General features: G+C 38.7%; 4 protein-coding genes and 1 long non-coding RNA gene across 12 annotated transcripts in view; 3 read left to right on the top strand and 2 right to left on the bottom strand.

Moving 5' to 3' along the window:
* The window catches only part of LOC149130195 (uncharacterized), an 8,313-nt gene extending 8,211 nt beyond the window's left edge, over positions 1 to 102 (bottom strand). The window contains exon 1 of the mRNA XM_089345901.1: positions 1 to 102. This exon is cut by the window's left edge and continues 50 nt beyond it. The gene's annotated coding sequence lies outside the window, so the exon portion shown is untranslated.
* Positions 1 to 8,729, top strand: part of LOC106882564 (uncharacterized) — an 11,048-nt gene extending 2,319 nt beyond the window's left edge. The window contains exon 2 of the mRNA XM_014933281.3: positions 5,541 to 8,729. Within this exon, the coding sequence (XP_014788767.3) occupies positions 5,909 to 7,594 (1,686 nt within the window). The 5' untranslated portion in view covers positions 5,541 to 5,908 and the 3' untranslated portion in view covers positions 7,595 to 8,729. The remainder of the gene's footprint in view (positions 1 to 5,540) is intronic.
* The window catches only part of LOC149130194 (uncharacterized), a 282,351-nt gene that overhangs the window by 234,280 nt on the left and 21,179 nt on the right, over positions 1 to 26,892 (top strand). The gene's annotated exons all lie outside the window — the stretch shown is intronic.
* LOC106882563 (uncharacterized) overlaps positions 1,365 to 26,892 on the top strand; it is a 31,019-nt gene continuing 5,491 nt past the window's right edge. The window contains exon 1 of one of the 2 annotated variants that reach the window (XM_089345893.1): positions 1,365 to 1,791. The gene's annotated coding sequence lies outside the window, so the exon portion shown is untranslated. Of the gene's footprint in view, positions 1,792 to 21,065; positions 22,411 to 26,892 lie in introns of those variants that run through there. The other variant, XM_089345892.1, reaches the window with a different exon arrangement.
* On the bottom strand, positions 11,406 to 19,432 carry LOC128251294 (uncharacterized). Of its 7 annotated transcripts, XM_089345899.1 has the most exons (5): positions 19,327 to 19,424; positions 18,472 to 18,644; positions 16,256 to 18,357; positions 15,797 to 15,845; positions 11,406 to 13,491 (listed from the first exon to the last, which is right to left on the bottom strand). In XM_089345899.1, the coding sequence occupies exon 5, from the start codon at positions 13,174 to 13,176 to the stop codon at positions 11,890 to 11,892; it is 1,287 nt and encodes a 428-aa protein (XP_089202025.1). In that variant the 5' UTR covers positions 13,177 to 13,491; positions 15,797 to 15,845; positions 16,256 to 18,357; positions 18,472 to 18,644; positions 19,327 to 19,424; the 3' UTR covers positions 11,406 to 11,889. The 7 variants fall into 7 exon arrangements, with proteins under 7 accessions (XP_089202025.1, XP_089202026.1, XP_089202024.1 ...); XM_089345900.1 differs by lacking the exons at positions 15,797 to 15,845; positions 18,472 to 18,644 and having other exon boundaries at positions 19,327 to 19,432; XM_089345898.1 differs by lacking the exon at positions 15,797 to 15,845 and having other exon boundaries at positions 18,472 to 19,428.

Below are 26,892 nucleotides of genomic sequence, written 5' to 3'. Positions count from 1 at the left end.
ATGGCAGGAAAAGGCGGTGTAGAGAGGAAATAGAGGTCCGCAGTGATTGAGGACCGGAGGTTCGTATCAGAAAGGTCATTTAAGTTGGAATATGTTTGTTTTGACGAGGATTTTCCCAATTTTTGTCTTGGATCTTTCACCACAGCCTTCGAAATGATCTTTATATATATATATATATATATATATATATATATATATATATATATATATATGGTAATCTTCAAGTTTAGGGGGATAAAAAATAAATAAATAAAAATATTCAAGGGAAGTAACTGAACGTCTTACCAATATTCTCCGTACATCTCTGTTTATAAATAAATCACACACGTGATTTGATTGACGTTAGGGTTAGGGTGTGATTTATTTATAAACAGCTAGAAGAAAACGGATAATACTGGTAAGTCGTTCAGTTATTTCCCTTGAATATTTTTATTTATTTTTTTTATCCCCCTAAACTTGAAGATTACCACATATATATCTATATATATATATATATATATAAACTTTTGTAAATGTATGATTATTTTGTTTCAATCCGAACCGATCTTGGTCAATTCCTTTTGTACTTAAAATCCATGGGATTCTCACGTAATAGCTATCAAAATAAACACAAACGAATTCATATCGGTGAGGAATCATATCGCTACACGTTGTTGTTGTTGTTGTTGTTGGCACTCCGTCGCTTACGACGACGAGGGTTCCGGTTGATCCGATCAACGGAAACAGCCTGCTCGTGAAATTAACGTGCAAGTGGCTGAGCACTCCACAGACACGTGTACCCTTAACGTAGTTCTCGGGGGATATTCAGCGTGACACAGAGTGTGACAAGGCTGACCCTTTGGATTACAGGCACAACAGAAACAGGGGCACTGTCATGGTAAGAGTGAGAGAAAGTTGTGGTGGAAGAGTACAGCAGGGTTCGCCACCACCATCCCCTGCCGGAGCCTCGTGGGGCTTTTAGGTGTTTTTCGCTCAATAAACACTCACAACGCCCGGTCTGGGAATCGAAACCGCGAGTCCGCCGCCCTAACCACTGGGCCATTGCGACTCCACGTCGCTATGAGTAGAGGCAACGGCTTCAACAAATTAGTTACGAGGCAACAAAGTCGGGGTGAGGGGTACTACTAAAGCAGCACGGTCTCGAACGCGCAGTCGTGAGTGGTCGATCCTAACCCTAACCCTAAACACGTATTCATTTGCACACGCGGGTTAGGGTTAGGGATAGGGTTAGGGTTAGGGTTAGGGACAGGGTTAGGGTTAGGGTTAGGATCGACCACTCAAGACTAGCTAGCGCGGACGCGCGACTGCGCGTTCGGGACCGCGCTGCTTTAGTAGTACCGGGGTGGGGGGTACACATCTGTAGTTATGTCACAAGTGAATAGTCGAGAGGGAAGTTTCTGCTTTGTAAACAATATTCTGTTCAGTCCGCTTTCGAGAAACGGCAGGAAGAAGTGATAGAGAAGTGAATAGGCGTAAAGAAGGGGAGGGGGGGGGGAGAAGTGGACCGCAGTGAATGAGGAAGTGGCTGGGACAAAGGAGTCGGTTATCTTATTACATTCGTGATCGATGTCACAATATAAATGAAGATCTAAGTGTATACTTATATTTTTATATGGATACAGATATTGTTGCTTTGATTACGAATGTAGAGGCCAACAGAAGCACGACCCTTGCAGAATTCCTCATTCACTGCGGTCCCCTATTTCCTCTCTACAACACTTTTTACCGCCATCCTGTTATTTTTACTTCTCGGCGATCCCTCATACACCTTTCGCATTTACTCTTCTCAAGGTATTTTAATTATTCTCGACTAATTCTTTTTTTGGCGATCTTTCGATACTAGTACGCAACAGCATCTGGTCGTTGCGCGCACGCATACTAATTACATGATCGTATAGTGTGTTTATGTGTTTAAAGTTTCAGTTCGGATGGCACCTTACTCACTCGCACCTTGGCCACACGTTTGCCGCAGTACGAAGGCAAGAGCACCCATTATTCCTCTGTCCTTATTGCCCCTGTGGAGTGCTTTATTTGCTTCCTCCTCCGTTGTGAAGCGCACCTCCACAGTGGCGTATCTCCTCCCTATACTGATTACATGATCGTATAGTGTGTTTATGTGTTTAAAGTTTGAGAACTGTATGCATCTGAGGGGGAGAAGGTTTGAGTTTCTATTTAATGTTGTCTTTTCATATTTTCAAGTCATTTAAACACATAAACACACTATACGATCATGTAATCAGTATGCGTGCGCGCAACGACTGGAAGTTGTGGTGGACTAGTATCGAAAGATCGCCCTTTTTTTCTCTTATATTTTCCGTAGTTTTTTTTTTTGTTTCATTTTGAACATGTTTCTTGCAGTGATGTCTTTTTTTGTTTTGTTGATTTATTTTCTTCTCTTCTGAAAAAAATTTCCGATCATCAATTTGATCTTATTGGTTGCTCCAATGGCCCAGTGGTTAGGGCAGCGGACTCGCAGTCATAGGATCGCGGTTTCGATTCCTAGGCCCGGCGTTGTGAGTGTTTATTGATGTCATTGTTATACAACCGAAAGGAATAGTTACAATAGTCATGGCAGGAATGTCTTTGCTCAGAGATCTGATGTATATATATAATAATAATATTAGGGACAAAATCCAAAATTACAGGTAAAGAACTCAATTAAAATCAATTTATAAATTAAAATTAAATTGAGCCTTATAGATAAAGTATATATATAATATATAGTTTTAGGAACTCATTGATGAAAATCCACTATCACATATAGAAAAATTAATAATTAAAAGCACAATAAATGAGTATAATATAAAGTAAAGTAAATATCATAAGATAAATATAATAAAAAGATTACACTTGTTTCATAACCAATTTTCAAATAGAAAAGAAATTTATATCGATTAAAATCAATTGAAATTATCGAAAATAAATTCTATTCAAAAATATAGCTACTCGTCAGATCGTAAGTAGAACAATAATTAGATATATATATCTCAACCAACAATAAGTACCAAATGAATTAATATGAAATACTTATTTTATAAAGATAGAAAAATTATTAAAAATATCAAAATATCAAAATAATAACCATTCTATAATCCTCCCTTCATCCATTATAATAACATGTATATTATATACAAAAAACATCTTACATAAATTATCATTGTTTTAAATACAAGTTGAACGAAGTTTAAGTTTAAAATAATAATGAAGATAAAATTAGTACATATTTAACCGGTGTAATAGTTAAAGCTATACTATTTAAAGCTAAAGACGTTTATTTAATTATAATTAAAGATCAATTGAATAATAGAAAAATACAAGATTATTTATTTCTACAAACGTAATAATAAAAAATATGAATGAAAAAATTATGAATGGAAAAATTATGAATGAAAAAATTATTAAGAATAAAAGATTAAACTTTATATATATATACAAAGTTTTGATTTAAAAAAACTTTAACGATATTATAAACTATAAAGATTAATAATTAATCAAATATTATTAATCAAAAATAATCGAAAATATATCAACACTATTCAAATCAAAGTTCTAATATTATGTTGAAATGAAACTATAACTTCGAAATAATTTAGTGTTAAATAAGTTATCTATTAAAAATAATCTATAAAGAACCAAATGAATAGTATAAAAACAAGAATACATATTATTTTCAAATAGTAGAAAATCTTTAGCAAAGTGAAAAACAGTACTTATCCAAATTTTTCCGTAATGTGCTTTTAATTATTAATTTTTCTATATGTGATAGTGGATTTTCATCGATGAGTTCTTGAAAATTGGTTATTTTCCCTAAAACTATATATATATACATACATATGTTCTGCGCCGTGAGGACCAAAGACTCGAGGTATTTCGTGTTGCAAGACAGTGTAGGAGAGAGAATAGTGATGTTGTAGGAGAGAAATGTGTTCGCATGGATGATGGTACGCTTGCACTAAATGAGGATGCAAAGAAAGAGGTCTGGAGATGCCACTACGATAGATTGCTTAATAAAGAGAATGAATGGGAGGAAGGTTCCGTCCTCAGCCCCCTCTTATTTATCATAGTCCTCCAGGCAATCACAGAGGAGTTCAAGACAGGTTGCCCCTGGGAGCTCCTCTATGCTGATGACCTTGCCCTAATTGCGGAGTCACTATCAGAACTAGAGGAGAAGTTTCAGGTGTGGAAGCAAGGTCTAGAATTGAAGGGCCTTAGAGTCAACCTAGCTAAAACCAAAATCCTAATAAGTAGGAAGGTAGATGAAACACAAACCCCTTCAGGTAGATGGCCCTGCTCAGTATGTAGAAAAGGAGTAGGTAGTAACTCTATAAGATGTACCCGGTGCAAGCTATGGACACATAAGAGGTGCAGCAACATCAAAGGCAGGTTAACTAGCAAGTTAGTTTTTGTTTGTGGCAGTTGTTCAGGTGCAATAAAGACTGTAAACAAACAGGAAACAACTTCTATCTCATTCCAGGGTGAAAAACTAGAGGTAGTCGATAGCTTCCGCTATCTGGGCGACCAAGTTAGTAGTGGGGGTGGGTGCGCTGAAAGTGTAGCTGCTAGAATAAGAATAGCCTGGACAAAGTTTAGAGAGCTCTTACCCCTGCTGGCGACAAAAGGACTCTCACTCAGAGTAAAAGGCAGACTGTATGACGCATGCGTACGAACAGCCATGCTACATGGCAGTGAAACATGGGCTGTAACTGCTGAGGACATACGTAAGCTTGCAAGGAATGAAGCCAGTATGCTCCGTTGGATGTGTAATGTCAATGTGAATACCCGTCAGAGTGTAAGTATCTTGAGAGAAAAGCTGAACATTAGAAGCATCAGTTGTGGTGTGCAAGACAGACGATTGCACTGGTATGGACATGTGGTGAGAATGGATGAGGATAGCTGCGTGAAAAAGTGCCACACCCTAACAGTTGAGGGAACCCGTGGAAGAGGTAGGCCCAGGAAGACCTGGGCTGAGGTGGTGAGGCAAGACCTTCGTACATTGGGCCTCACCGAGGCGATGACTATTGACCGAGACCTTTGGAAATGTGCTGTGCGTGAGAAGACCCGGCAAGCCAAGTAAGATCGTTGCCAGTGCCCCTGGACTGGCTCTTGTGCGGGTGGCACATGAGATGCACCATTTTGAGCGTGGCCGTTGCCAGTACCGCCTGACTGGCTCCCGTAGGATTTTCGAGTGAGATCGTTGCCAGTGCCCCAGGACTGGCTTGTGCGGGTGGCACATAAAAGACACCATTTCGAGCGTGGCCGTTTTCGTGCGGGTGACACGTAAAAGCACCCACTACACTCTCTGAGTGGTTGGCGTTAGGAAGGGCATCCAGCTGTAGAAACTCTGCCAAATTAGATTGGAGCCTGGTGTTGCCATCCGGTTTCACCAGTCCTCAGTCAAATCGTCCAACCCATGCTAGCATGGAAAGCGGACGTTAAACGATGATGATGATGATATATATATATGTATATATATATATATATATATATATATAACTTTTTCCGTATCCTCTCTAGTTTACACTGTTTCTCTATTATTTCAGAATTCCAGATTTCATGGCATTAAAGGATGTTTTTACTCTGGATTTATCGAACGTTTACCAAGCTTAAAGGAAAAATTTACACGGAATGAACATGGCCCTGTTTGTATAAACCTTTGGTAGAATTACTGCGAAATATTTCATCTTGCTTGAGGGTATTTAGTATAACTTCTCTACATCGCTGTCTGGAATGTGCTGAGGGTGTGATATTCTGATCTCGTTAAACTTAGATAATGAAGGAGCTTGCAGAATCATCAGATATTGACTAAGCTGACATTTCATGAAGACAGGACAGAATCACAGTTCGTTAGGAATGAAATAGAAAAACGAAGAATGGTGAAAGATTTGTATATTGTGATGACAGAAAGAAAATGATGGGCAGTGAATTATGTGAGGGCAGTGTTCAATGTAAAATGGAATCCAAAAGGATTAATTTTCATGATGAAATGCCAGGAGATGTAGGAAACGTATATCCCTGTGATATCTGCAAAAAGTTAAATTCTCATGAAGATAGCCTTATTACAGACGAATGTACACATACAGGAGAGGAGCCATATGACTGCAAAATCTGTGGTGAATCATTTTCTCAAAATGACCACTTGACCATTCACAGCCGTATTCATGGTGGCGAGAAACCATATCAGTGCAACATCTGTGGTAAATCGTTCTCTTGTGCGAGTGCTTTATCTAAACACAGACCCATTCACTTAGAAGAGAAACTACATGACTGTGACATTTGTGGTAAGTCGTTCGTTTACACGAGGTCTTTAAAAGTTCACCTTCGTACTCATACGGGTGAAAAACCATATTGCTGTGATGTTTGTGGTCAATCATTCTCTCAAAGCGGTAGCTTACTTGGACACAAACGCACTCATACAGGAGAGAGGCCATACCATTGTGAAATTTGCGGTAAATCGTTCTTTCGCAATTATCACTTAACTCAACACAAGTATGTTCATACAGGAGAGAAACGACATAATTGCGATATCTGTGGTAAATCATTCTCTCGTAATGAAAATTTAGCAGCACACAAACGTACTCATACAGGAGAGAAACCATATCGCTGTTATATCTGTGGTAAATCATTCTCTAAAAATAATCATTTAACTACACACAGACGTATTCATATGGGAGAGAGGCCATATCGCTGTGAAATCTGTGGTGAATCATTCTCTTGTCATGTTAATTTAACTCGACACAACCGTATTCATACAGGAGAGAAACGATATCACTGTGATATCTGTGGTAAATCCTTCTCTGAAAATTATCATTTAACTAGACACAAACTCATTCATACAGGAGAGAAGCCCTATCGCTGTGAAATCTGTGGTAAATCATTCACTCGTGATACTAGTTTAACTGCACACAAAAGTACTCATACAGGAGAGAAACCATATCACTGTGATATCTGTGGTAAATCATTCTCTAAAAATTATCATTTAACTAGACACAGATTTATTCATATGAGCGAGAAGCCCTATCGCTGTGAAATCTGTGGTAAATCATTCATTCGTGATACTAGTTTAACTGCACACAAAAGTACTCATACAGGAGAGAAACCATATCACTGTGATATCTGTGGTAAATCATTCTCTAAAAATAATCATTTAACTACACACAGATGTATTCATATGGGAGAGAGGCCATATCGCTGTGAAATCTGTGGTGAATCATTCTCTTGTGATGTTAATTTAACTCGACACAACCGTATTCATACAGGAGAGAAACGATATCACTGTGATATCTGTGGTAAATCCTTCTCTGAAAATCATCATTTAACTAGACACAAACTCATTCATACAGGAGAGAAGCCCTATCGCTGTGAAATCTGTGGTAAATCATTCACTCGTGATACTAGTTTAACTGCACACAAAAGTACTCATACAGGAGAGAAACCATATCACTGTGATATCTGTGGTAAATCATTCTCTAGAAATTATCATTTAACTAGACACAGATTTATTCATATGAGCGAGAAGCCCTATCGCTGTGAAATCTGTGGTAAATCATTCATTCGTGATACTAGTTTAACTACACACAAACGTACTCATACATGAGAGACACCATATCACTGTGATATCTGTGGTAATTTCTTCTCTGAAAATTTTCAATTAACTACACACAGACGTATTCATATGGGAGAGAAGCCATATCACTGTGAAATCTGTGGTAAATCATTCTCTTGTGATGGTAATTTAACTAGACACAAATATATTCATACAGGAGAGAAACCATATCACTGATATCTGTTGTAAATCCTTCTCTGATAATTTTCAATTAACTACACACAAACGCACACATACGGAGGAGCACAAACACATGATTTCTGTGGTAAATCATTTTCTGAAAATTGTCACTTATCTAAACATCAACATATTCATACAGGAGAGAAGGCACTCGGATATCTGTCGTAAAGTATTCTCTCAATATGCCAATTTAACTTGACACAAGCGTACACGTACAGGAGAAAAACCATATCCACATGATTTCTGTTGTAAATCATTCTCCGAAAATTGTCCCTTAACTAAACATCGACATGTTCATGCAGGAGAGAAGGCACTGGGATATCTGTGGTAAATCATTCTCTCAGAAAACCAACTGAACTAAACACAAATTCATACAGGACAGGAGCTGTGTGTGTGATATCTGCGATTAATCCTTTCTTTTCAAAGTAATACTTAAACTAAATGAATGCTCGTTTAACTCAACACAAACACACCCATGCATAATCCATACATCCCTGTAATATCTCTGGTGAACCATTTTCTCAGAAAACTAACTTAACTAAACACAGTCATACAGGAGAAAAGGCGTATCACTGATTATCACCATCATCGTTTAACGTCTACTTTCCATGCTGGCATGGGTTGGACAGTTTGATTGAGGACTGGCAGACCAGAAGACTGCACCAGGCTCCAATCTGATCTGGCAAGGTTTCTACAGCTGGATGCCCTTCCTAATGCCAACCACTCAGAGAGTGTAGTGGGTGCTTTTACGTGCCACTGGCACTGGCATCAACCGTGCTCTTCTGTGGTAAAAACCTAAACTAAATGAATGTTTCATGCAGGCAAGGAAATTTATCCCTGTGATGCCTTTCTAATCATATTAGAAAAAAACCCAGTTCACTACATAAGTATGTATTTAGACAGAAGAATAAATGGTTGAGTGCCAAATGTCATTCTATAAAAGAAATATTCCGTTTGGTCTTTATTTATTTAACCCTTTTGATACCAATTCCTCTGGCTACCTCTGCTTCTATCAAACAAAATTCTTGTTTTAAACTGATATAAATTAAATCCTTCTTTTAAAATTTCAGGTTCCAAACAAAAGTTATTTCATTAAATTCCTCAGCAAATCGACCCCAGGACTTATTCTTCGTAAGCCTAGTAGTACTTATTCTATCGGTCTCTTTTGCCAAACCGCTAAGTTACGGGTGATGTAAACACACCACCATCGGTTGTCAAGCAATGTTGGGGCGGACAAGCACATACATATGACAGGTTTCTTTCAGTTTCCGTTCTACCAAATCCACTCACAAGGCTTTGGTCGACCCGACGCTATAGTAGAAGATACTTGCCCAAGGTGCCACGCAGTGGGAATGAACCTGGAACCATGTGGTTGGTAAGCAAGCTACACACCACACAGCCACTCCTGCGCCTATATATATATATATAATAATAATATTAGGAATAAAATCTTATGATATTTACTTTGTATTATATTATACTCATTTATTGTGCTTTTAATTATTAATTTTTCTATATTTGACAGTGGATTTTCATCGATGAGTTCATGAACCTTGGTTCTTTTCCCTAAAACTATATATTTATAAAGTAAAGTATATTTGCCACTTAAATGTGGCTGACCCCTAAGGGTGCATGTTACTGTTGCTTTTAGCCCCAGGAGAACATCTCCTCCAGCTGGCTATCGACACACATCTGTGTCCTGTCTATATTTGCAAAGGGAAGTTATCTTTCCCATCTTGATCTGCGATATGTACGGACTCGAGTTTCAGGGTAGTCTCCCTTCTTCAGCGTACGACAATCGCCGACCTTTGATGCGAAAGATATCTCCTTGCAAAATATATAAGGCTTTTTCCCACTGATATCGATATATATATATATGTATGTATAAATGTTTTTTTAAACAACGCACACACTACATTAATTTAATTTCTGTAATTGAACTAATTAGATATGGAAACAAGTGTAGGACAGGAATTTCATTATATGAATTTGAATATCTGCATGTCAATTTCTCCATTCTCTTCTTTGTCTCATTCATTTATTTATACATATAAATTTTACATGGGCAATTCTTTCTTGTCTTTGGATTCACAGTCAAACGGCTGTGTGGAATTGTGCTAAAAATTACACAGATGTGGTGATGCTGGGCTTTGTATTTTTTCCATAGCTCCCATGGTTACCGAGATAATCTACCATACTAATACTCTTGTGTTTATGAATGAGAAAGGAAGGGGTGATGTCATACTTGGTAGTCATCATCATCGTCGTCGTTTAACGTCTGCTTTCCATGCTAGCATGGGTTGGATGATTTGACTGAGGACTGGTGAAACCAGATGGCTACACCAGGCTCCAATCTGATTTGGCAGAGTTTCTACAGCTGGATGCCCTTCCTAATGCCAACCACTCAGAGAGTGTAGTGGGTGCTTTTACGTGTCACCAGCACGAAGGCCAGTCAGGCGGTACTGGCAACGGCCACGCTCAAAATGGTGTTTTTATGTGCCACCCACACAAGAGCCAGTCCAGGGGCACTGGCAACGATCTCGCTCGAAAATCCTACGAAGGCCAGTCAGGCGGTACTGGCAACGGCCACGCTCAAAATGGTGTATTTTATGTGCCACCCGCACAAGAGCCAGTCCAGGGGCACTGGCAACGATCTCGCTCGAAAGTCCTTACACATGCCGCGGGCACAAGTGCCAGAAAGGCGATGCTGGGCACAGGTGCCATCACAAATTCGCTTTCGCTTGCCCCAATAAGTCTTCGCAAGCTGAGTTTCGTGTCCAATGAAGGAGACAATGTTGGCATGGGTGCCAGTCGTCGAATTTAACTCGATTTCGATTTCACTTGCCTCAACAGGTCTTCGCAAATGAAGTTTAGTGTCCAATGAAGGAAGGTACGCCTAAGTGGGCTGGCTGAGATCTTGGAAACGTCTGAACCGTTCGTACACTTGTGTGCGGTTTATACACTTTCTGCAACTTTGCGTAGGCCTCTGAACAGGTATTGCCATAGCAACTTTCTCTGTCATTGCCAAAGTGACGATCACATGCTACACACTTTCCTTCCAAGCACTGCTGTAAACAGCCGAACTGAGCTAGAACATTAAAACTTAGTGCGCATGTAGAGCCAGAGTTCAAGGTCAATGTTTGTTCAACCGGCTTTACTCTGCGTGCTTTAGCTTCTTTACTATGGCAACAGTCCGGATACTTATTGATCTGACCTCGTATGGGGGAGTGCTGAAAAGTTCCTGGCTTGAAGGGTATCACAAAAGGTCTGGTTGGAGGCCCAACCTTCTGAGTTCTTTTACTGGGTTTAGAAAAACTGAAGGACTGCTGCAATAGGTGTGTGAATCTGAGAGGGGAATATGGTGAATAAAGTCATATTTAACTGATCCTCCTGTATTTTCTTTTAACCAAAGTCAGGAATTTTTCAGCAATCCTTCATACAGGTGTGCATACACTCATACATACGCATATATGCATACATATTTATATACACCTATGCATCTGCATACATGTCTATGAATGTGCGTGCATGCATGGTTTTTTACATTTCTTGAATTGATGAAACTTGTAAAATATGTTATTCTTTATGTGGAAAAAGAAATAATAAAATTCCGAAAACAAAACAGTTTAATATTTAATTTATTATATATTTACATGTGTGTGTGGGAAAATGATAAACTAAATACAATTTACAATGAAAAGGTGCAGTTTTATTTCGATTAAAATACCTGCAACTTCAGAGCGAAACCTTTTACTGCAGTTTGTCTGCATTTAGCATCTGGCTGTTACTCACTCCCACTCAGTTCGTTGTTTTAGTCTTCTTCTATTAGCGTCACAAACAGGACATGCATTGCGTTTTATTATTTGTAAGATAAAATTATGATAGCATACTCACTTGTATGAATACATTACATGTGTAATCAATTGTCTTTTGGGGAATGATTTATCACAGATATCACAGTGATATGGCTTCTCCCCTGTAAGAATATACTTATGTATAACTTAGTTACCATTTTGAGAGAATGATTTATTATAGATTTCTCTCCTGTATGAATGGATTTGTGTTTAGTTGACTGATTATTTCAAGAGAATGATTCCCCACAACTGTTAGTGATGTGGTTCCTCTCCTGTATGAATACGTTTGTGTTTGTCTAAGCTACCTTTTAGAGAAAATGATTTATCACAGATATCACACTCATATGGCTTCACTCCTGTGTGAGTGTGTTTGTGAAGAGCTAAGTGATCACTCCGAGAGAATGATTTACCACAGATATCACACTGATATGGTTTCTCTCCTGTATGGACGTGTTTGTGTATAGTCAAGTGATCACTCCGAGAGAATGATTTACCACAGATATCACACTGATATGGTTTCTCTCCTGTATGGACGTGTTTGTGTATAGTCAAGTGATCACTCCGAGAGAATGATTTACCACAGATATCACACTGATATGGTTTCTCTCCTGTATGGACGTGTTTGTGTATAGTCAAGTGATCACTCCGAGAGAATGATTTATCACAGATGTCACAGTTATATGGTTCCTTTTCTGTATGAATGCATTTGTGTTTAGCTGAGTTACTTATTATAGAAAACGATTTACCGCAAATATCACAGTGATATGGCTTCTCTCCTGTGTGAATACGTTGGTGTCTAGCTAAGTTATTTTTTATAGAAAATGATTTACCACAGATATCACAGTGATATGGCTTCTCTCCTGTATGGACAACGTTGTGCCTAGCCAAGTTATTTTTTATAGAGAAGGATTTACCACAGATATCACAGTGATATGGTTTCTCTCCTGTATGGACAAGTTTGTGTCTAGTTAAGTGATCGTTTTGAGAAAATGATTTACCACAGACATCGCAGTGATATGGCTTCTCTCCCGTGTGAGTGTATCTGTGTGTGGTTACATTACTTACTTCGGAGAATGATTTACCACAGATATCACAGTGATATGGCTTCTCTCCTGTATGAATACGTATGTGTTTAGTTAAGTGATCACTTTGAGAGAATGATTTACCACAGATATCGCAGTGGTATGGCTTCTCTCCTGTATGAATACGTATGTGTTTAGTTAAGTCACTACTACGAGTGAGTGATTTACCACAGATATCACACTGATACAATCTCTGTACTGTATGAATGAGTTTGTGTTTAGTTAAGTTACCTGCTTCAGAGAATGATTTACCACAAATGTTACAGTCAAATGGTTTCTCTCCTGTATGTATACGTTTGTGAACAATGAGTTTACTTTCTCGAGAGAATGACATTTTACATATATGACAATGATAGGAATTTTTTCCTCCATCTTTTGGCATCTCATCAAGAAAATCATTATTTTCAACCTCTGATTTACATTTAACATTGCCTTCACAGAATTCATCTTCCATCATTTTCTTTCTCTTACCACAATCTTCAGATGTTTTATTTTTTCTGAACTAAATTTCTTTTATTAACAAATATTCATTCTCTTATATTTCCTTAATCTTCTGTTTGTAATCCAAGTTTAATTAGAATACCATGTCATCTTCAAAATATTCCAGACAGTGAAGCAGAGATATTTTGCTAATAGTCTCACGCAGAGGAAAGAATCCACAGTAATTCCATCATGTGTTTACATATTCCAAATGATATCTGTTCCATTAAAAGATGGTAAACATTGATTCTGACCACTGAAGTATTCTTTACTGCCAATGTCTTCTGGTCATCTGAAATATCAGAGAAACTGTGTTAAACAGATAGGGTACATAGAAATTTAATATTCAAGAGTAGGAATTTGACAATATTACTAAAATGATAAATTGAAATTTCCTTGGCAGTCTCATATTTGCATATTCGTAATCTCCGATATCTAAAATGTAGGAAACCGAATTTTTTTTTTTCTTTTAAATGCATTTTTCAAGGAGAGATGCAAAACTGCATTAGCCCCGGGTAGTGGTCCCGGTGCGCGCACTCGCGTACTTGCGCATCCGCGCTAGCTAGTCGTGACTAATCGATCCTACAACGACTATCTAGCGCGACTGCGCCAAACAAGTAAATAATACTTTGTGTAAAAAAATTATTTACTTTGTTTAGAAAAAAAAACCCTCATAGCATCGACTAGTCACGACTAGCTAGCGCGGATGCGCGAGTACGCGCACCGACCCCACTGTTCATGAATAGTACCTAGCCCCGAAACGGTCAGGTAATTCGACCAAGAAACACTTCTTTGAGACTCACGAGTACCAAACGTCTCTTTGCGTCTTTTACTACTTATCTCCCCCTTGATTTTTATTTAACAAGTATTGTCTGGTAATTGTCTTCTGCTATAACCTCGGGTTGACCAAAACCTTGTGAGTAGATTCGATAGACGAAAACCGAAAGAAATCCATCACACACACACACACACACACACACACACGTGTGTGTGTCTTTACTTTTACCAGAATACACACATCCGGTGTTTAGGATTAGGGTTACAGAGGAAAGTGCGTGATTTAAGGGGGGGGGGGATCTGGCTGTTGTTTCTAGCACATCCCAAGACCTCCCCCGTTTCTTGATCGCTGTCACATCTATTGATATTTTTCCATATTTTTCTCCCCGTAAATGATAATGCCAAAGTAACACGCGTAGTCCGTTGCTACGATATAAGCAGAGAAAGCAAAAAATGGTAATTAAAAACGTTTATTCGCACCGGAAACGAGCGATGCCGTGTATGTGTTTGTGTGTAAGAAAAAAACAATTTCTTACAGAAAATTATGCTACGAAAATAAATTGTCTTTTACATACCTCTCATTAAAATCACTCTGGATAAATCTCAGCAATGATCTTGTAGTCAGACATTATAAATTTATTTGACTTCTTTTAAGATTTTTCAAGATGGCTGCCCGTCTTGTTCAAATTTCCTTTTTGTCGCAGACCACGTGGAGTTTGGTACATGCGCAGAACGCGCATGCTGCGTCCTGTGGTTGCTTAAATTTTACCTTTTTATAACTCTTTTTTTACTTGTTTCTGTCATTTGACTGCGGCCATGCTGGGGCACTGCCTTTAGTAGAGCAAATCGACCCCAGAACTTATTCTTTGTAAGCCTAGTACTTATTCTATCGGTCTCTCTTTTTGCCGAACCGCTAGGTTACGGGGGACGTAAACCCACCATCATCGGTTGTCAATCGATGTTGGGGGGACAAATACAGACATACAAAAATACACACACACACACACACATATATATCATCATCATCGTCGTCGTTTAACGTCCGCTTTCCATGCTAGCATGGGTTGGACGATTTGACTGAGGACTGGTGAAACCAGATGGCTACACCAGGCTCCAATCTAATTTGGTAGAGTTTCTACAGCTGGATGCCCTTCCTAATGCCAACCATTCCGAGAGTGTAGTAGGTGCTTATATATATATATATATATATATATATATATATATATATATATATATATATATATATATATATACACATATATACGACTGGCTTCTTTCAGGTTTCCGTCTACCAAACCCACTGACAAGGCTTTGGTCGGCCCGAGTCTATAGTAGAAGACACTTGCCCAAGGTGCCACGCAGTGGGACTGAACCCAGAACCATGTGGTTGGTAAGCAAGCTACTTACCACTTTTCTTTGAGCCTGATTCACTTTTGATTTGTTGCACACACACACACAAAAAAACAAAAGAATTTGAAAGGAAGATATAAACAAATTGCTGAAGATTCATATTCTTTTTGTTGCCATTTTGGTGAATTCTTTTATTCAACGACCACGCTTCATTTATCATTTCATACAGTCAGTATTTTTTTTTGAGATTTGTAAACCATTTATTATATTAGACTTAAATCTATACATATAAATTTGACATGGGCGATTCTTTCTTGTCTTGGGCTTCGCAGTCAAACGGCTGGGTGGAATTTGCGCGAAAAATTACACAGATGCGTAGAATGATCCGGTGGTTATGCAGGGTATGTGTAAGAATGAGCATATTTACTAGCAGAAACGCATGCTATTAAAATAAACGATATCTTACATACTTTTCTTAATCACTGTGGATAAATCCCAGCAATGACCTTCTCCAATATTCTAAAATTACAAACAGAAACAATCGGATGGTGAGGGTGGGTGGCGTGAGTTTCTTCTTTACGTCGCATAGGGCAGGGGTTTTCAAACTTTTTGACTTACGGACCCCTTTATATTTCAGGCTTTACCTTAGGGACCCCCTTATAAACGCTTATGAAATTTATACATAAATATTCGCTTAAAATAACATATTTTTACATTTATTTATTTAACAGTATTTAACAAATAGGTTTATTGTCAATTAAAAGATTTCGATTAAAAAAACATATAAAATTAAATTGCCCATAAAAAGTATTTGCTGTCTACGGACCCCCTGTCATGTCTTTGCGGACCCCCTGTGGTCCGCGGACCGCAGTTTGAAAACCCTTGGCATAGGGAATCAGCTATAAGAACAAAACTCTATTCTTTGTTACCTTCCTTTTGATATCACTTGAGTCCAAAGCTTGCACTGGGAACAACATATGGAATTTCTACCAGCACTTTCTACCAACATTTTCGAGAAAATGGCGTTTTACATATATCATAAGAATAGGATTTTTTTCCTCCATCTTTTGGCATCACATTGAAGAAAATCATTATTTTCAAATTCTGATTTACACTTAACATTGCCTTCACAGAATTCCTCTTCCATCATTTTCCTTCTCTTACCACAATCTTCAGATGTTTTCCTTTTTCTGAACTTAATTTCTTTTACACCTAACAAGTATTTATTCTTATATAAGGTTGTCCAGAAAGTTCTGAGCATTTTTTAATATGCAAACAGGGATATAAATAATTGACCTTTCAATAAATTTTATTCAATGAAATAATTTCCATTATTATTAATGACCTTTGCCCATCTATCAGGCAATTTCAATATTCCATCAGCGTAGAATTTGACTGGTTTTGAAGAAAAAAAGTTATCTAGATGCATTTTGACTCCATCTAAATCTTTAAATGTTTTTCCTTGCATTGAGTTCTGTAGAGAGAAAAACAAGTGGTAGCTAGATGGCGCAATATCAGGAGAATATGGTGGATGAGGTAAGAGATCCCAGCCAAGTTCATGTAACTTTGTTCGGGTAGCCAAAGATACATGTGGTCGGGCATTGTCTTCTTGGAACACTACCCCTTTCGTGTTGGCAATCTCCGGCCTCAGTTCTTTGATTTTTTGGTTCAATTTAGCCAGCTGACGACAGTACACGTCAGAATTAATGGCCTGGTTTCGTGGGAGAAGCTCATAATAAATAATGCCTTTATGATCCCACCAAACACAAAGCATAGCTTTTTTGGTATGGATATTTGTCTTTAGCTGCTGTTTTGAGGGGTCTTTGTGTAAACTCCAGGATCTTTTCCGCACTGTCTTTTCGTACACAATCAATTTTTCATCTCCAGTTACAAGTTGTTTCAAAAAAGGGGTACTTTCATTCCGTTTCAAAAGCATATCACAAACGGAATACCGATCCGAGCAATTCTTTTCTGAGAGTTTGTGAGGGACCCACACATTATAGCGAGAATTGTATCCAAGCTTCACCAGGTGTTCATGAGCCGTACTTTTAGAAACTTCGAGCTCCTTTGCAAGTTCTCTCGTCGTGATATTTGAGTTTCCTTCGATTTTTGCCTTCAAAACCTCTTCATCCAATTTTGAGGGTCTTCCACTGCGACTGTCATCTTCCAAGCTAAACTCTCCAGTTTTAAATTTCGCAAACCACCTTCGAACAGTCGATTCACCCACAGCATCATCACCATAAACTTCACAAATGTTTTTGCAAGTCTTTGCAGCATTTTCCCCCTTTTTAAATAAGAAAAGCATTACAACACGAATATGGAATTTCTGGTTATCCATTTCAAATGCGAATAAAGGGTCACAAGAATAAAAGATCAATCTAGTTTTAGTCAGGAACAAGGAAGAGATGCACTACCACTTCAAGCAATGCCAAAGTTTTAACTGTGTCATGTTTCAGATGTGTTCAATGATGCGTTAAACGATTAAGCTTAAAAACACTCAGAACTTTCTGGACAAACTAATATTTCTGTTAATCTTCTCTCAGTCAATATCTGAAGATACCTCAAACTCCTTTGTAAGACAAGTTTAATTAGAATACCATATCATCTTTAACATATTCCAGACAGTGAAGCAGAGATATTTTGCTAATAGTTTCACTCAAAAGAAATATTCCACAGTAATTCCATCATGTGTTTACATATTCCGAGTTATATCTGTTCCTTGTGATGTTTTCCTTTAATCTTTAACCCTTTAGCGTTCAAATTAATATGTCAAAAGTAATCCTTATTCATTTACATTTTCAAAAGTTAATCTGGTATTATCTTGTAGCTTCAAGGGTTGAAAGATGTAGCTGTTTATTTTTAGAATGACATTGCAGGGTAGGTGTGAGATACTGGTTCTAGCCAGTTTGAGCATAAAATGAGTAGAATATTTGGGCCGGATATAGCCGGTTTGAACACTAAAGGGTTAAAAGATGGTAAACGTTGATTCCGACCACTGAAGTATTCTTTACTGCCAGTGTCTTCTGGTTATCTGAAATATCAGAGAAACTGTGTCAACTGGAGAGGATACGTAGAAATTTAAAGAATAAAAAGTTTAGAATGGTACAACAATGCACTATAAAACAAAAAATAATGGATTATATACTTGTTGTAATTTGGTTATCTAGAGTCCAATGATATTTCGGAATTACAATTCCTTCTTCAGATCTTCTTAGCTGGAGTCTCTGCTATAAATTGTTTTCCAACGGTTTTCTTTTTTTTCGGAGGCGTCTCAGTAGTGGTCTCACAAAGCTCAACAGTAGAAATTTGACAATATTACTGCAATGATAAATTGAAATTTCCTTGGCAATCTCATATTTCAATGAAACTGGAAGCCTTTTCATACTTTGTGCTCAAGAGTTCCGATTTAAAATCTGCCACCAAACTTTGGTCACAATTTATGTTCCTAAGTTATTTTACGAAATTCTTTATTATATTCAAAATCAGTTGAAAGAAACACAGAGCATCTCAACAGATAATTACGAAATTTGTAATTCTTAAGTGATCTCATATGAGATCACTGGTAGGTAATGGGTTAATGTCTAATGGAACCTCAAAGGCTTTCGCGTTAAGGCGCATTTTTAGAAACGCCTGGAAATGGAGAAATATATCCAAGATATATATTGTTTATATTTGCGAGTGTCCGTTTTCCGTTTCTTTTATTTTTTAGTATAAAATATTTCAAAATAAATTAATCTTCCTAATTTTTTTTGCATACTTCATTTATTTTCTTATAGATTTCCCATTTTCCTCCTTTTTCAATTTTTTTTTTACAATTAAGCGTCATTCTAAAGAAGCGCTCGCATTAATTCTGTTAATTGCGTAAGAATTATGATTATGAAAGTAAAGGCTATTTGCCAACATAATGCGGCTGTCCCGAAAGGGACGATGTTACTGTTCTTTTAGCCCCAAGAAACATCGTTTCTAGCAGCCCTTAATAGTAAAATCGTTCTCTACTCACCTTTTTCACGCGTAAACCACGAATCATTTATGTTTTGTTATTCGCATAATGAAATAGATTTATAAAAAAATAAAATCTCTTTCAGCGATTCTCTCCCCTTGATGGAAGTCCCCCCCTCTCCTCTTGTATTTCTAAGCAGACCGTATTTCTCTCTGCCTCGTAACACATAAAATGCGTCGGGCCGCGATGGTAGTCGTCCGTCACAGGTTGACAGTGTTTAAACTGGTACTTATTTTATCGACCCCAAAAGGATGAAAGGCAAAGTTGACCTTGGCGGAATTTGAACTCGGTGTTTGTTACGGTCTAATGTCACTCAAACGCTCCGATACCCCCTAAAATGCAAGAGGACTAACATATATATATATATATATATATATATATATATATATATACACACACGATGGGCTTCTTTCAGTTTCCATCTACCAAATCCAATCACAAGGCTTTGGTTGGCCCGAGGCTAGAAGAGGCATCCTTTTGTTAGAAGCAACGAAAGAATGCTCTGGAAGGCACTTACCCAAGGTACCAGGCAGTGGGACTGAACCCGCAACCTTGTGGTTAGGAAGTAAGCTTCTTTATTTCATGAAATTTGCCATTTAGGCAAGCTTCTTACCACACAGCCACAAATATATTATATAGGGTACGGCAGAAATACCTCCCACATTTTAAACTTTCACCTATGTGTTGCTAATGAACTTACGCACGTGCCAATGATGTTTTCATTTAGCTAATGAACGAATAAAAACTGTAACCCTTTGTTTAAACAACAGTAAAATTAATTTTTCATAAATGTTGTTTCTTTTGCTTTTGTCGACCTTTCAAATGTGGGAGGTATTTCTGCCGCACCCAATATATATATATATATATATATATATATATGCATATAGTTGATTTTTCTTTGAAGTTTGTGATGCATTGTGTTGACAGATTTGCATTTAGAATTCATGTGCTTTTAATCAAAAGTAGTTAGTTACTATGGTAACAGCAGTACGCATCTACGTAACTTTCACACACACACACGCACACACACTGTTTCTCTCAACAACTTCTTGTTCTTCTAAATATATGGTGTGACAGAAGTTATCTCCCCTGTTGATTTTCCCATTTTTCCTTCCCTCAATGGAGGCGCAATGGCCCAGTGGTTAGGGCAGTGGATTCGCTGTCATAGGATCGCGGTTTCGATTCCCAGACCGGGCGTTGTGAGTGTTTATTGAGCGAAAACACCTAAAAGCTCCACGAGGCTCCGGCAGGGGATGGTGGCGAACCCTGCTGTACTCTTCCACCACAACTTTCTTTCACTCTTTCTTCCTGTTTCTGTTGTACCTGTAATTCAAAGGGTCAGCCTTGTCACACTGTGTCACACGCTGAATATCCCCCGAGAACTACGTTAAGGGTACACGTGTCTGTGGAGTGCTCAGCCACTTGCACGTTAATTTCACGAGCAGGTTGTTTCCGTTGATCGGATCAACCGGAACCCTCGTCGTCGTAAGCGACGGAGTGCCAACAACAACAACAACAACAACAACATGTAGCGATATGATTCCTCACCGATATAAATTCGTTTGTGTTTATTTTGATAGCTATTACGTGAGAATCCCATGGATTTTAAGTACAAAAGGAATTGACCAAGATCGGTTCGGATTGAAACAAAATAATCATACATTTACAAAAGTTTTTATTTTTACACATATATATATATAGAGATAATTTCGAAGGCTGTGGTGAAAGATCCAAGACAAAAATTGGGAAAATCCTCGTCAAAACACATATTCCAACTTAAATGACCTTTCTGATACGAAGCTCCGGAGCGTCCACATGTTGTGACAGAAGTTATCTCCCCTGCTAGATTCATCCTTCCCTCTAATAGATCTTGTAATACAAACAGATGGAGACCGGCTTTTCCGTTCGTCATATAATTATTACTTATAAACAAATCAATCCTTGCTTTTCCATGCTTGCATGGGCCGGAAATAGCTTTATTCAAGGCAAATTTTCTATGGTTAAACGAAATCTTAAATGAACCCGATTTGAAGTCAGTTACGACAGTGGTTCCCAAACTTTTTCAGGCTGCTGCCCCCTTGGTTTTAAGGCCACATTCCTAGTACATCCACACCCCCCCCCCCCCCATCACCAGAAAGATAGACCATTTTCTGCAGCAAATTCAAAACAAATATTTCACAAGTTAAGCTTAAACTAATTGACCTTTTATTTTGTTTGTTTTTGTTTTTACATCCACTGCCCCGTTTTGGTCACCCCTATTATCGCCCCGTTTTTCTTCAAGCCCCCCACCCCCACCCTCGGGTGGGGGGGGGGGGCGGTACTACCCACTTTGGGAACCATTGGGTTACAACGATGAGGGTTTCCATATAATCGATCCGATTAACCGAACAGCCTCCTTGAAACTAACGTGCAAGTAGCTGAGCTCTCTGCAGACACACGGAGCCCTCAACGGAGTTCTGAAGGAGATTTTAGTATGACAACAGATACAACTCATTTTCGCCAGCTGAGTGAACTGGATCAACGTGAAATAGAGTGTCTTGCTCAAGAGCCACCGGATTTCAGGAAGTATTAAATTATGTCAAGGGTTTTTAATTCACGACACTGGCTATTATTTACGCAGGAGAAATTGTCGACTACACCGCCTACGTGTTATCTTTGTAAAGTCCGTTCAATTCAATTGTGTTTCGTTTATTAGTTAATTCTTACGAAGGTGACTAATTTCTTCGTAGATAACACGTTGTGAGCCACCTGATTCGACCTCGATGTTCCGTCAACTGGGTCATCAAATATTTTCATTCCATTACGATCCATTCCATTACGAACCAAGTTTCAGCGTTAAATGCTGTCCCGCCCAGTTTTACAAGACAAGAATCGCTTGAATTTTACTCACCAACGAATGAGAAAATAACTTTTTTTAATCGCTTTTCGCTTGATATTCAAATATACAACAAAAAATTATCTGGATGGCCATAACAGAACACATAACTCATCAGTTTTCTACAATCCATGGCGAACACTTCTGAAAGCTGGGCGTGGTTCCTCCAAAAATCGTCAAAACGAATGAGTTAAATTTCAGCAAAATAGGTAAATAATTCTCTCGAAATTTCTCTTAATTGTTTTATAATGTGGTATATATATATATATATATATATTTGATAGGTATCCCATAGTTTCGACTGCGAAATAGAAAAAGTCCAAAGGTTATTGGGTAACAAGCTGGCTTCCCAACCACATTGTTCTAGGTTCGGTTTTCGGTCCTACTGCGTGGCACCTTGGGCAAGTGTCTTCTATAGCTTCGGGCCGATCAAAGCCTTGTCAATGAATTTGATAGACGAAAACTGAGACGGATAGAATAAGTACCAGGTTTTATATAAAAAAAAATTTTTTAATTAAAAAATTAAAGACGTACTGGGGTCGATTCATTTAACTAAATGTTCTTAAAGATCGCAGTCTAATGATTAAAATAAATAAAAGATCATGCCTGATTCCATGATTTGCGTAGATTTGTAAACGATCGTTGAAAAATATGCGTCTTTCTGAAGATATTTCAACGGCGCTCATCCAGCCCTTATGTAAAACCTGATCATCTCGTTTTTATTTTGGAAGCCTAACTCTCCCTCGTGTCACACACTGTCACAAGGTAGACGACTTTATTTACTCCCTTTACCCTCAATTTTTGTTGATTAGTGACATAGCTGCTACTTTTAACGAATTGTTCGACCGCTGTAGAGTTACCTACTCAAATTTGTCACTAGTTGAATATCGTTGTCTATAAGGCAGCGAGCTGGCAGAAACGTTAGCATGCCGGACGAAATGCTTAGCGGTATTTCGTCTGTCTTTATGTTCTGAGTTCAAATTCCGCCGGGGTCGACTTTGCCTTTCATCCTTTCGGGGTCGATAAATTAAGTACCAGTTACGCACTGGGTTCGATGTAATCGACTTAATCCCTTTGTTTGTCCCCTCTATGTTTAGCCCCTTGTGGGCAATAAAGAAATAAGAAACGTTAGCACGCACTTGGTCGATGTAATCGACTTAATCCCTTTGTCTGTCCTTTGTTTGTCCCCTCTATGTTTAGCCCCTTGTGGGCAATAAAGAAATAAGAAACGTTAGCGCGCACTGGGTCGATGTAATCGACTTAATCCCTTTGTTTGTCCCCTCTATGTTTAGCCCCTTGTGGGCAATAAAGAAATAAGAAACGTTAGCGCGCACTGGGTCGATGTAATCGACTTAATCCCTTTGTCTGTCCTTTGTTTGTCCCCTCTATGTTTAGCCCCTTGTGGGCAATAAAGAAATAAGAAACGTTAGCACGCACTGGGTCGATGTAATCGAATTAATCCCTTTGTTTGTCCCCTCTATGTTTAGCCCCTTGTGGGCAATAAAGAAATAAGAAACGTTAGCGCGCACTGGGTCGATGTAATCGACTTAATCCCTTTGTCTGTCCTTTGTTTGTCCCCTCTATGTTTAGCCCCTTGTGGGCAATAAAGAAATAAGAAACGTTAGCGCGCACTGGGTCGATGTAATCGACTTAATCCCTTTGTCTGTCCTTTGTTTGTCCCCTCTATGTTTAGCCCCTTGTGGGCAATAAAGAAATAAGAAACGTTAGCACGCACTGGGTCGATGTAATCGAATTAATCCCTTTGTTTGTCCCCTCTATGTTTAGCCCCTTGTGGGCAATAAAGAAATAAGAAACGTTAGCGCGCACTGGGTCGATGTAATCGACTTAATCCCTTTGTCTGTCCTTTGTTTGTCCCCTCTATGTTTAGCCCCTTGTGGGCAATAAAGAAATAAGAAACGTTAGCACGCACTGGGTCGATGTAATCGAATTAATCCCTTTGTTTGTCCCCTCTATGTTTAGCCCCTTGTGGGCAATAAAGAAATAAGAAACGTTAGCGCGCACTGGGTCGATGTAATCGACTTAATCCCTTTGTCTGTCCTTTGTTTGTCCCCTCTATGTTTAGCCCCTTGTGGGCAATAAAGAAATAAGAAACGTTAGCACGCACTGGGTCGATGTAATCGAATTAATCCCTTTGTTTGTCCCCTCTATGTTTAGCCCCTTGTGGGCAATAAAGAAATAAGAAACGTTAGCGCGCACTGGGTCGATGTAATCGACTTAATCCCTTTGTCTGTCCTTTGTTTGTCCCCTCTATGTTTAGCCCCTTGTGGGCAATAAAGAAATAAGAAACGTTAGCGCGCACTGGGTCGATGTAATCGACTTAATCCCTTTGTCTGTCCTTTGTTTGTCCCCTCTATGTTTAGCCCCTTGTGGGCAATAAAGAAATAAGAAACGTTAGCACGCACTGGGTCGATGTAATCGAATTAATCCCTTTGTTTGTCCCCTCTATGTTTAGCCCCTTGTGGGCAATAAAGAAATAAGAAACGTTAGCGCGCACTGGGTCGATGTAATCGACTTAATCCCTTTGTTTGTCCCCTCTATGTTTAGCCCCTTGTGGGCAATAAAGAAATAAGAAACGTTAGCACGCACTGGGTCGATGTAATCGAATTAATCCCTTTGTTTGTCCCCTCTATGTTTAGCCCCTTGTGGGCAATAAAGAAATAAGAAACGTTAGCGCGCACTGGGTCGATGTAATCGACTTAATCCCTTTGTCTGTCCTTTGTTTGTCCCCTCTATGTTTAGCCCCTTGTGGGCAATAAAGAAATAAGAAACGTTAGCACGCACTGGGTCGATGTAATCGAATTAATCCCTTTGTTTGTCCCCTCTATGTTTAGCCCCTTGTGGGCAATAAAGAAATAAGAAACGTTAGCGCGCACTGGGTCGATGTAATCGACTTAATCCCTTTGTCTGTCCTTTGTTTGTCCCCTCTATGTTTAGCCCCTTGTGGGCAATAAAGAAATAAGAAACGTTAGCGCGCACTGGGTCGATGTAATCGACTTAATCCCTTTGTCTGTCCTTTGTTTGTCCCCTCTATGTTTAGCCCCTTGTGGGCAATAAAGAAATAAGAAACGTTAGCACGCACTGGGTCGATGTAATCGAATTAATCCCTTTGTTTGTCCCCTCTATGTTTAGCCCCTTGTGGGCAATAAAGAAATAAGAAACGTTAGCGCGCACTGGGTCGATGTAATCGACTTAATCCCTTTGTTTGTCCCCTCTATGTTTAGCCCCTTGTGGGCAATAAAGAAATAAGAAACGTTAGCACGCACTGGGTCGATGTAATCGAATTAATCCCTTTGTTTGTCCCCTCTATGTTTAGCCCCTTGTGGGCAATAAAGAAATAAGAAACGTTAGCGCGCACTGGGTCGATGTAATCGACTTAATCCCTTTGTCTGTCCTTTGTTTGTCCCCTCTATGTTTAGCCCCTTGTGGGCAATAAAGAAATAAGAATCGCTAGCACACCGGGCGAAATGCTTAGTGGTATTTCGTCTGCCGTTAGGTTCTGAGTTCAAATTCCGCCAAGGTCGACTTTGCCTTTCATCCTTTCGGAGTCGATAAATTAAGTACTAGTTGCGTACTGGTTCGACCTAATCGACTGGCTCCCCCTCCCCCTCCCCCAAAATTTCGAACCTTGTGCCTAGAGTAGAAAAGAACATTGTTGTTTATGACTAAAACGTCACTTCTGACCATCCCATTTATTCTTTCATATACTGTGACCTAGATTACGTTAGTTTTCTTTTTCTTTTTTTTTCTTTTTAGGGTTGTCGATTTTTTTTTTAATATATATACAGGCGCAGGAGTGGCTGTGTGGTAAGTAGCTTGCCAACCAGCTGCATGGTTCCGGGTTCATTCCCACTGCGTGGCACCTTGGGCAAGTGTCTTCTACTATAGCCTCGGGCCAACCAAAGCCTTGTGAGTGGATTTGGTAGACGGAAACTGAAAGAAGCCCATCGTATATATGTATATATATATATATGTGTGTGTGTGTGTGTGTGTGTTTGTACCCCCAACATCGCTTTACAACCGATGCTGGTGTGTTTATGTCCCCGTAACTTAGTGGCTCGGCGAAGGAGACCGATAGAATAAGTACTAGGCTTACAAAGAATAAGTCCTGGGGTTGATTTGTTCGACTAAAGGTGGTGCTCCAGCATGGCTGCAGTCAAATGACTGAAACAAGTAAAAGAGTAAAAGAGTATATATATATATATATATATATATATATATATATATATACCGCTGGAATAAGTACTACGCTTATAAAGAATAAGTCCTGGGGTCGATTTGTTCGACTAAAGGTGGTGCTCCAGCATGGCTGCAGTCAAATGACTGAAACAAGTAAAAGAGTAAAAGAGTATATATATATATATATATATATATATATATATATATATATATATACCGCTGGAATAAGTACTACGCTTATAAAGAATAAGTCCTGGGGTCGATTTGTTCGACTAAAGGTGGTGCTCCAGCATGGCCGCAGTCAAATGACTGAAACAAGTAAAAGAGTATATATATATTTAACAAAATGACATGTCTGGGATGCCACAGTCTGTGACTCTTTTGCTCCCCTCTCACATCCTAGATGCTGCAGTAAATGGAAAGGGGTCACTGCTTCCGAAGCCGAATGGAACAAAACCCCGAATTATCGGGACCTGGCAGTGAACAATATTTTT

Source organism: Octopus bimaculoides, chromosome 30, assembly GCF_046866305.1.
Source record: "Octopus bimaculoides isolate indiv1 chromosome 30, ASM4686630v1, whole genome shotgun sequence".
Taxonomy (NCBI): Eukaryota; Metazoa; Mollusca; class Cephalopoda; order Octopoda; family Octopodidae; genus Octopus; species Octopus bimaculoides.
This window is presented reverse-complemented; position numbering and strand designations above follow the sequence as displayed.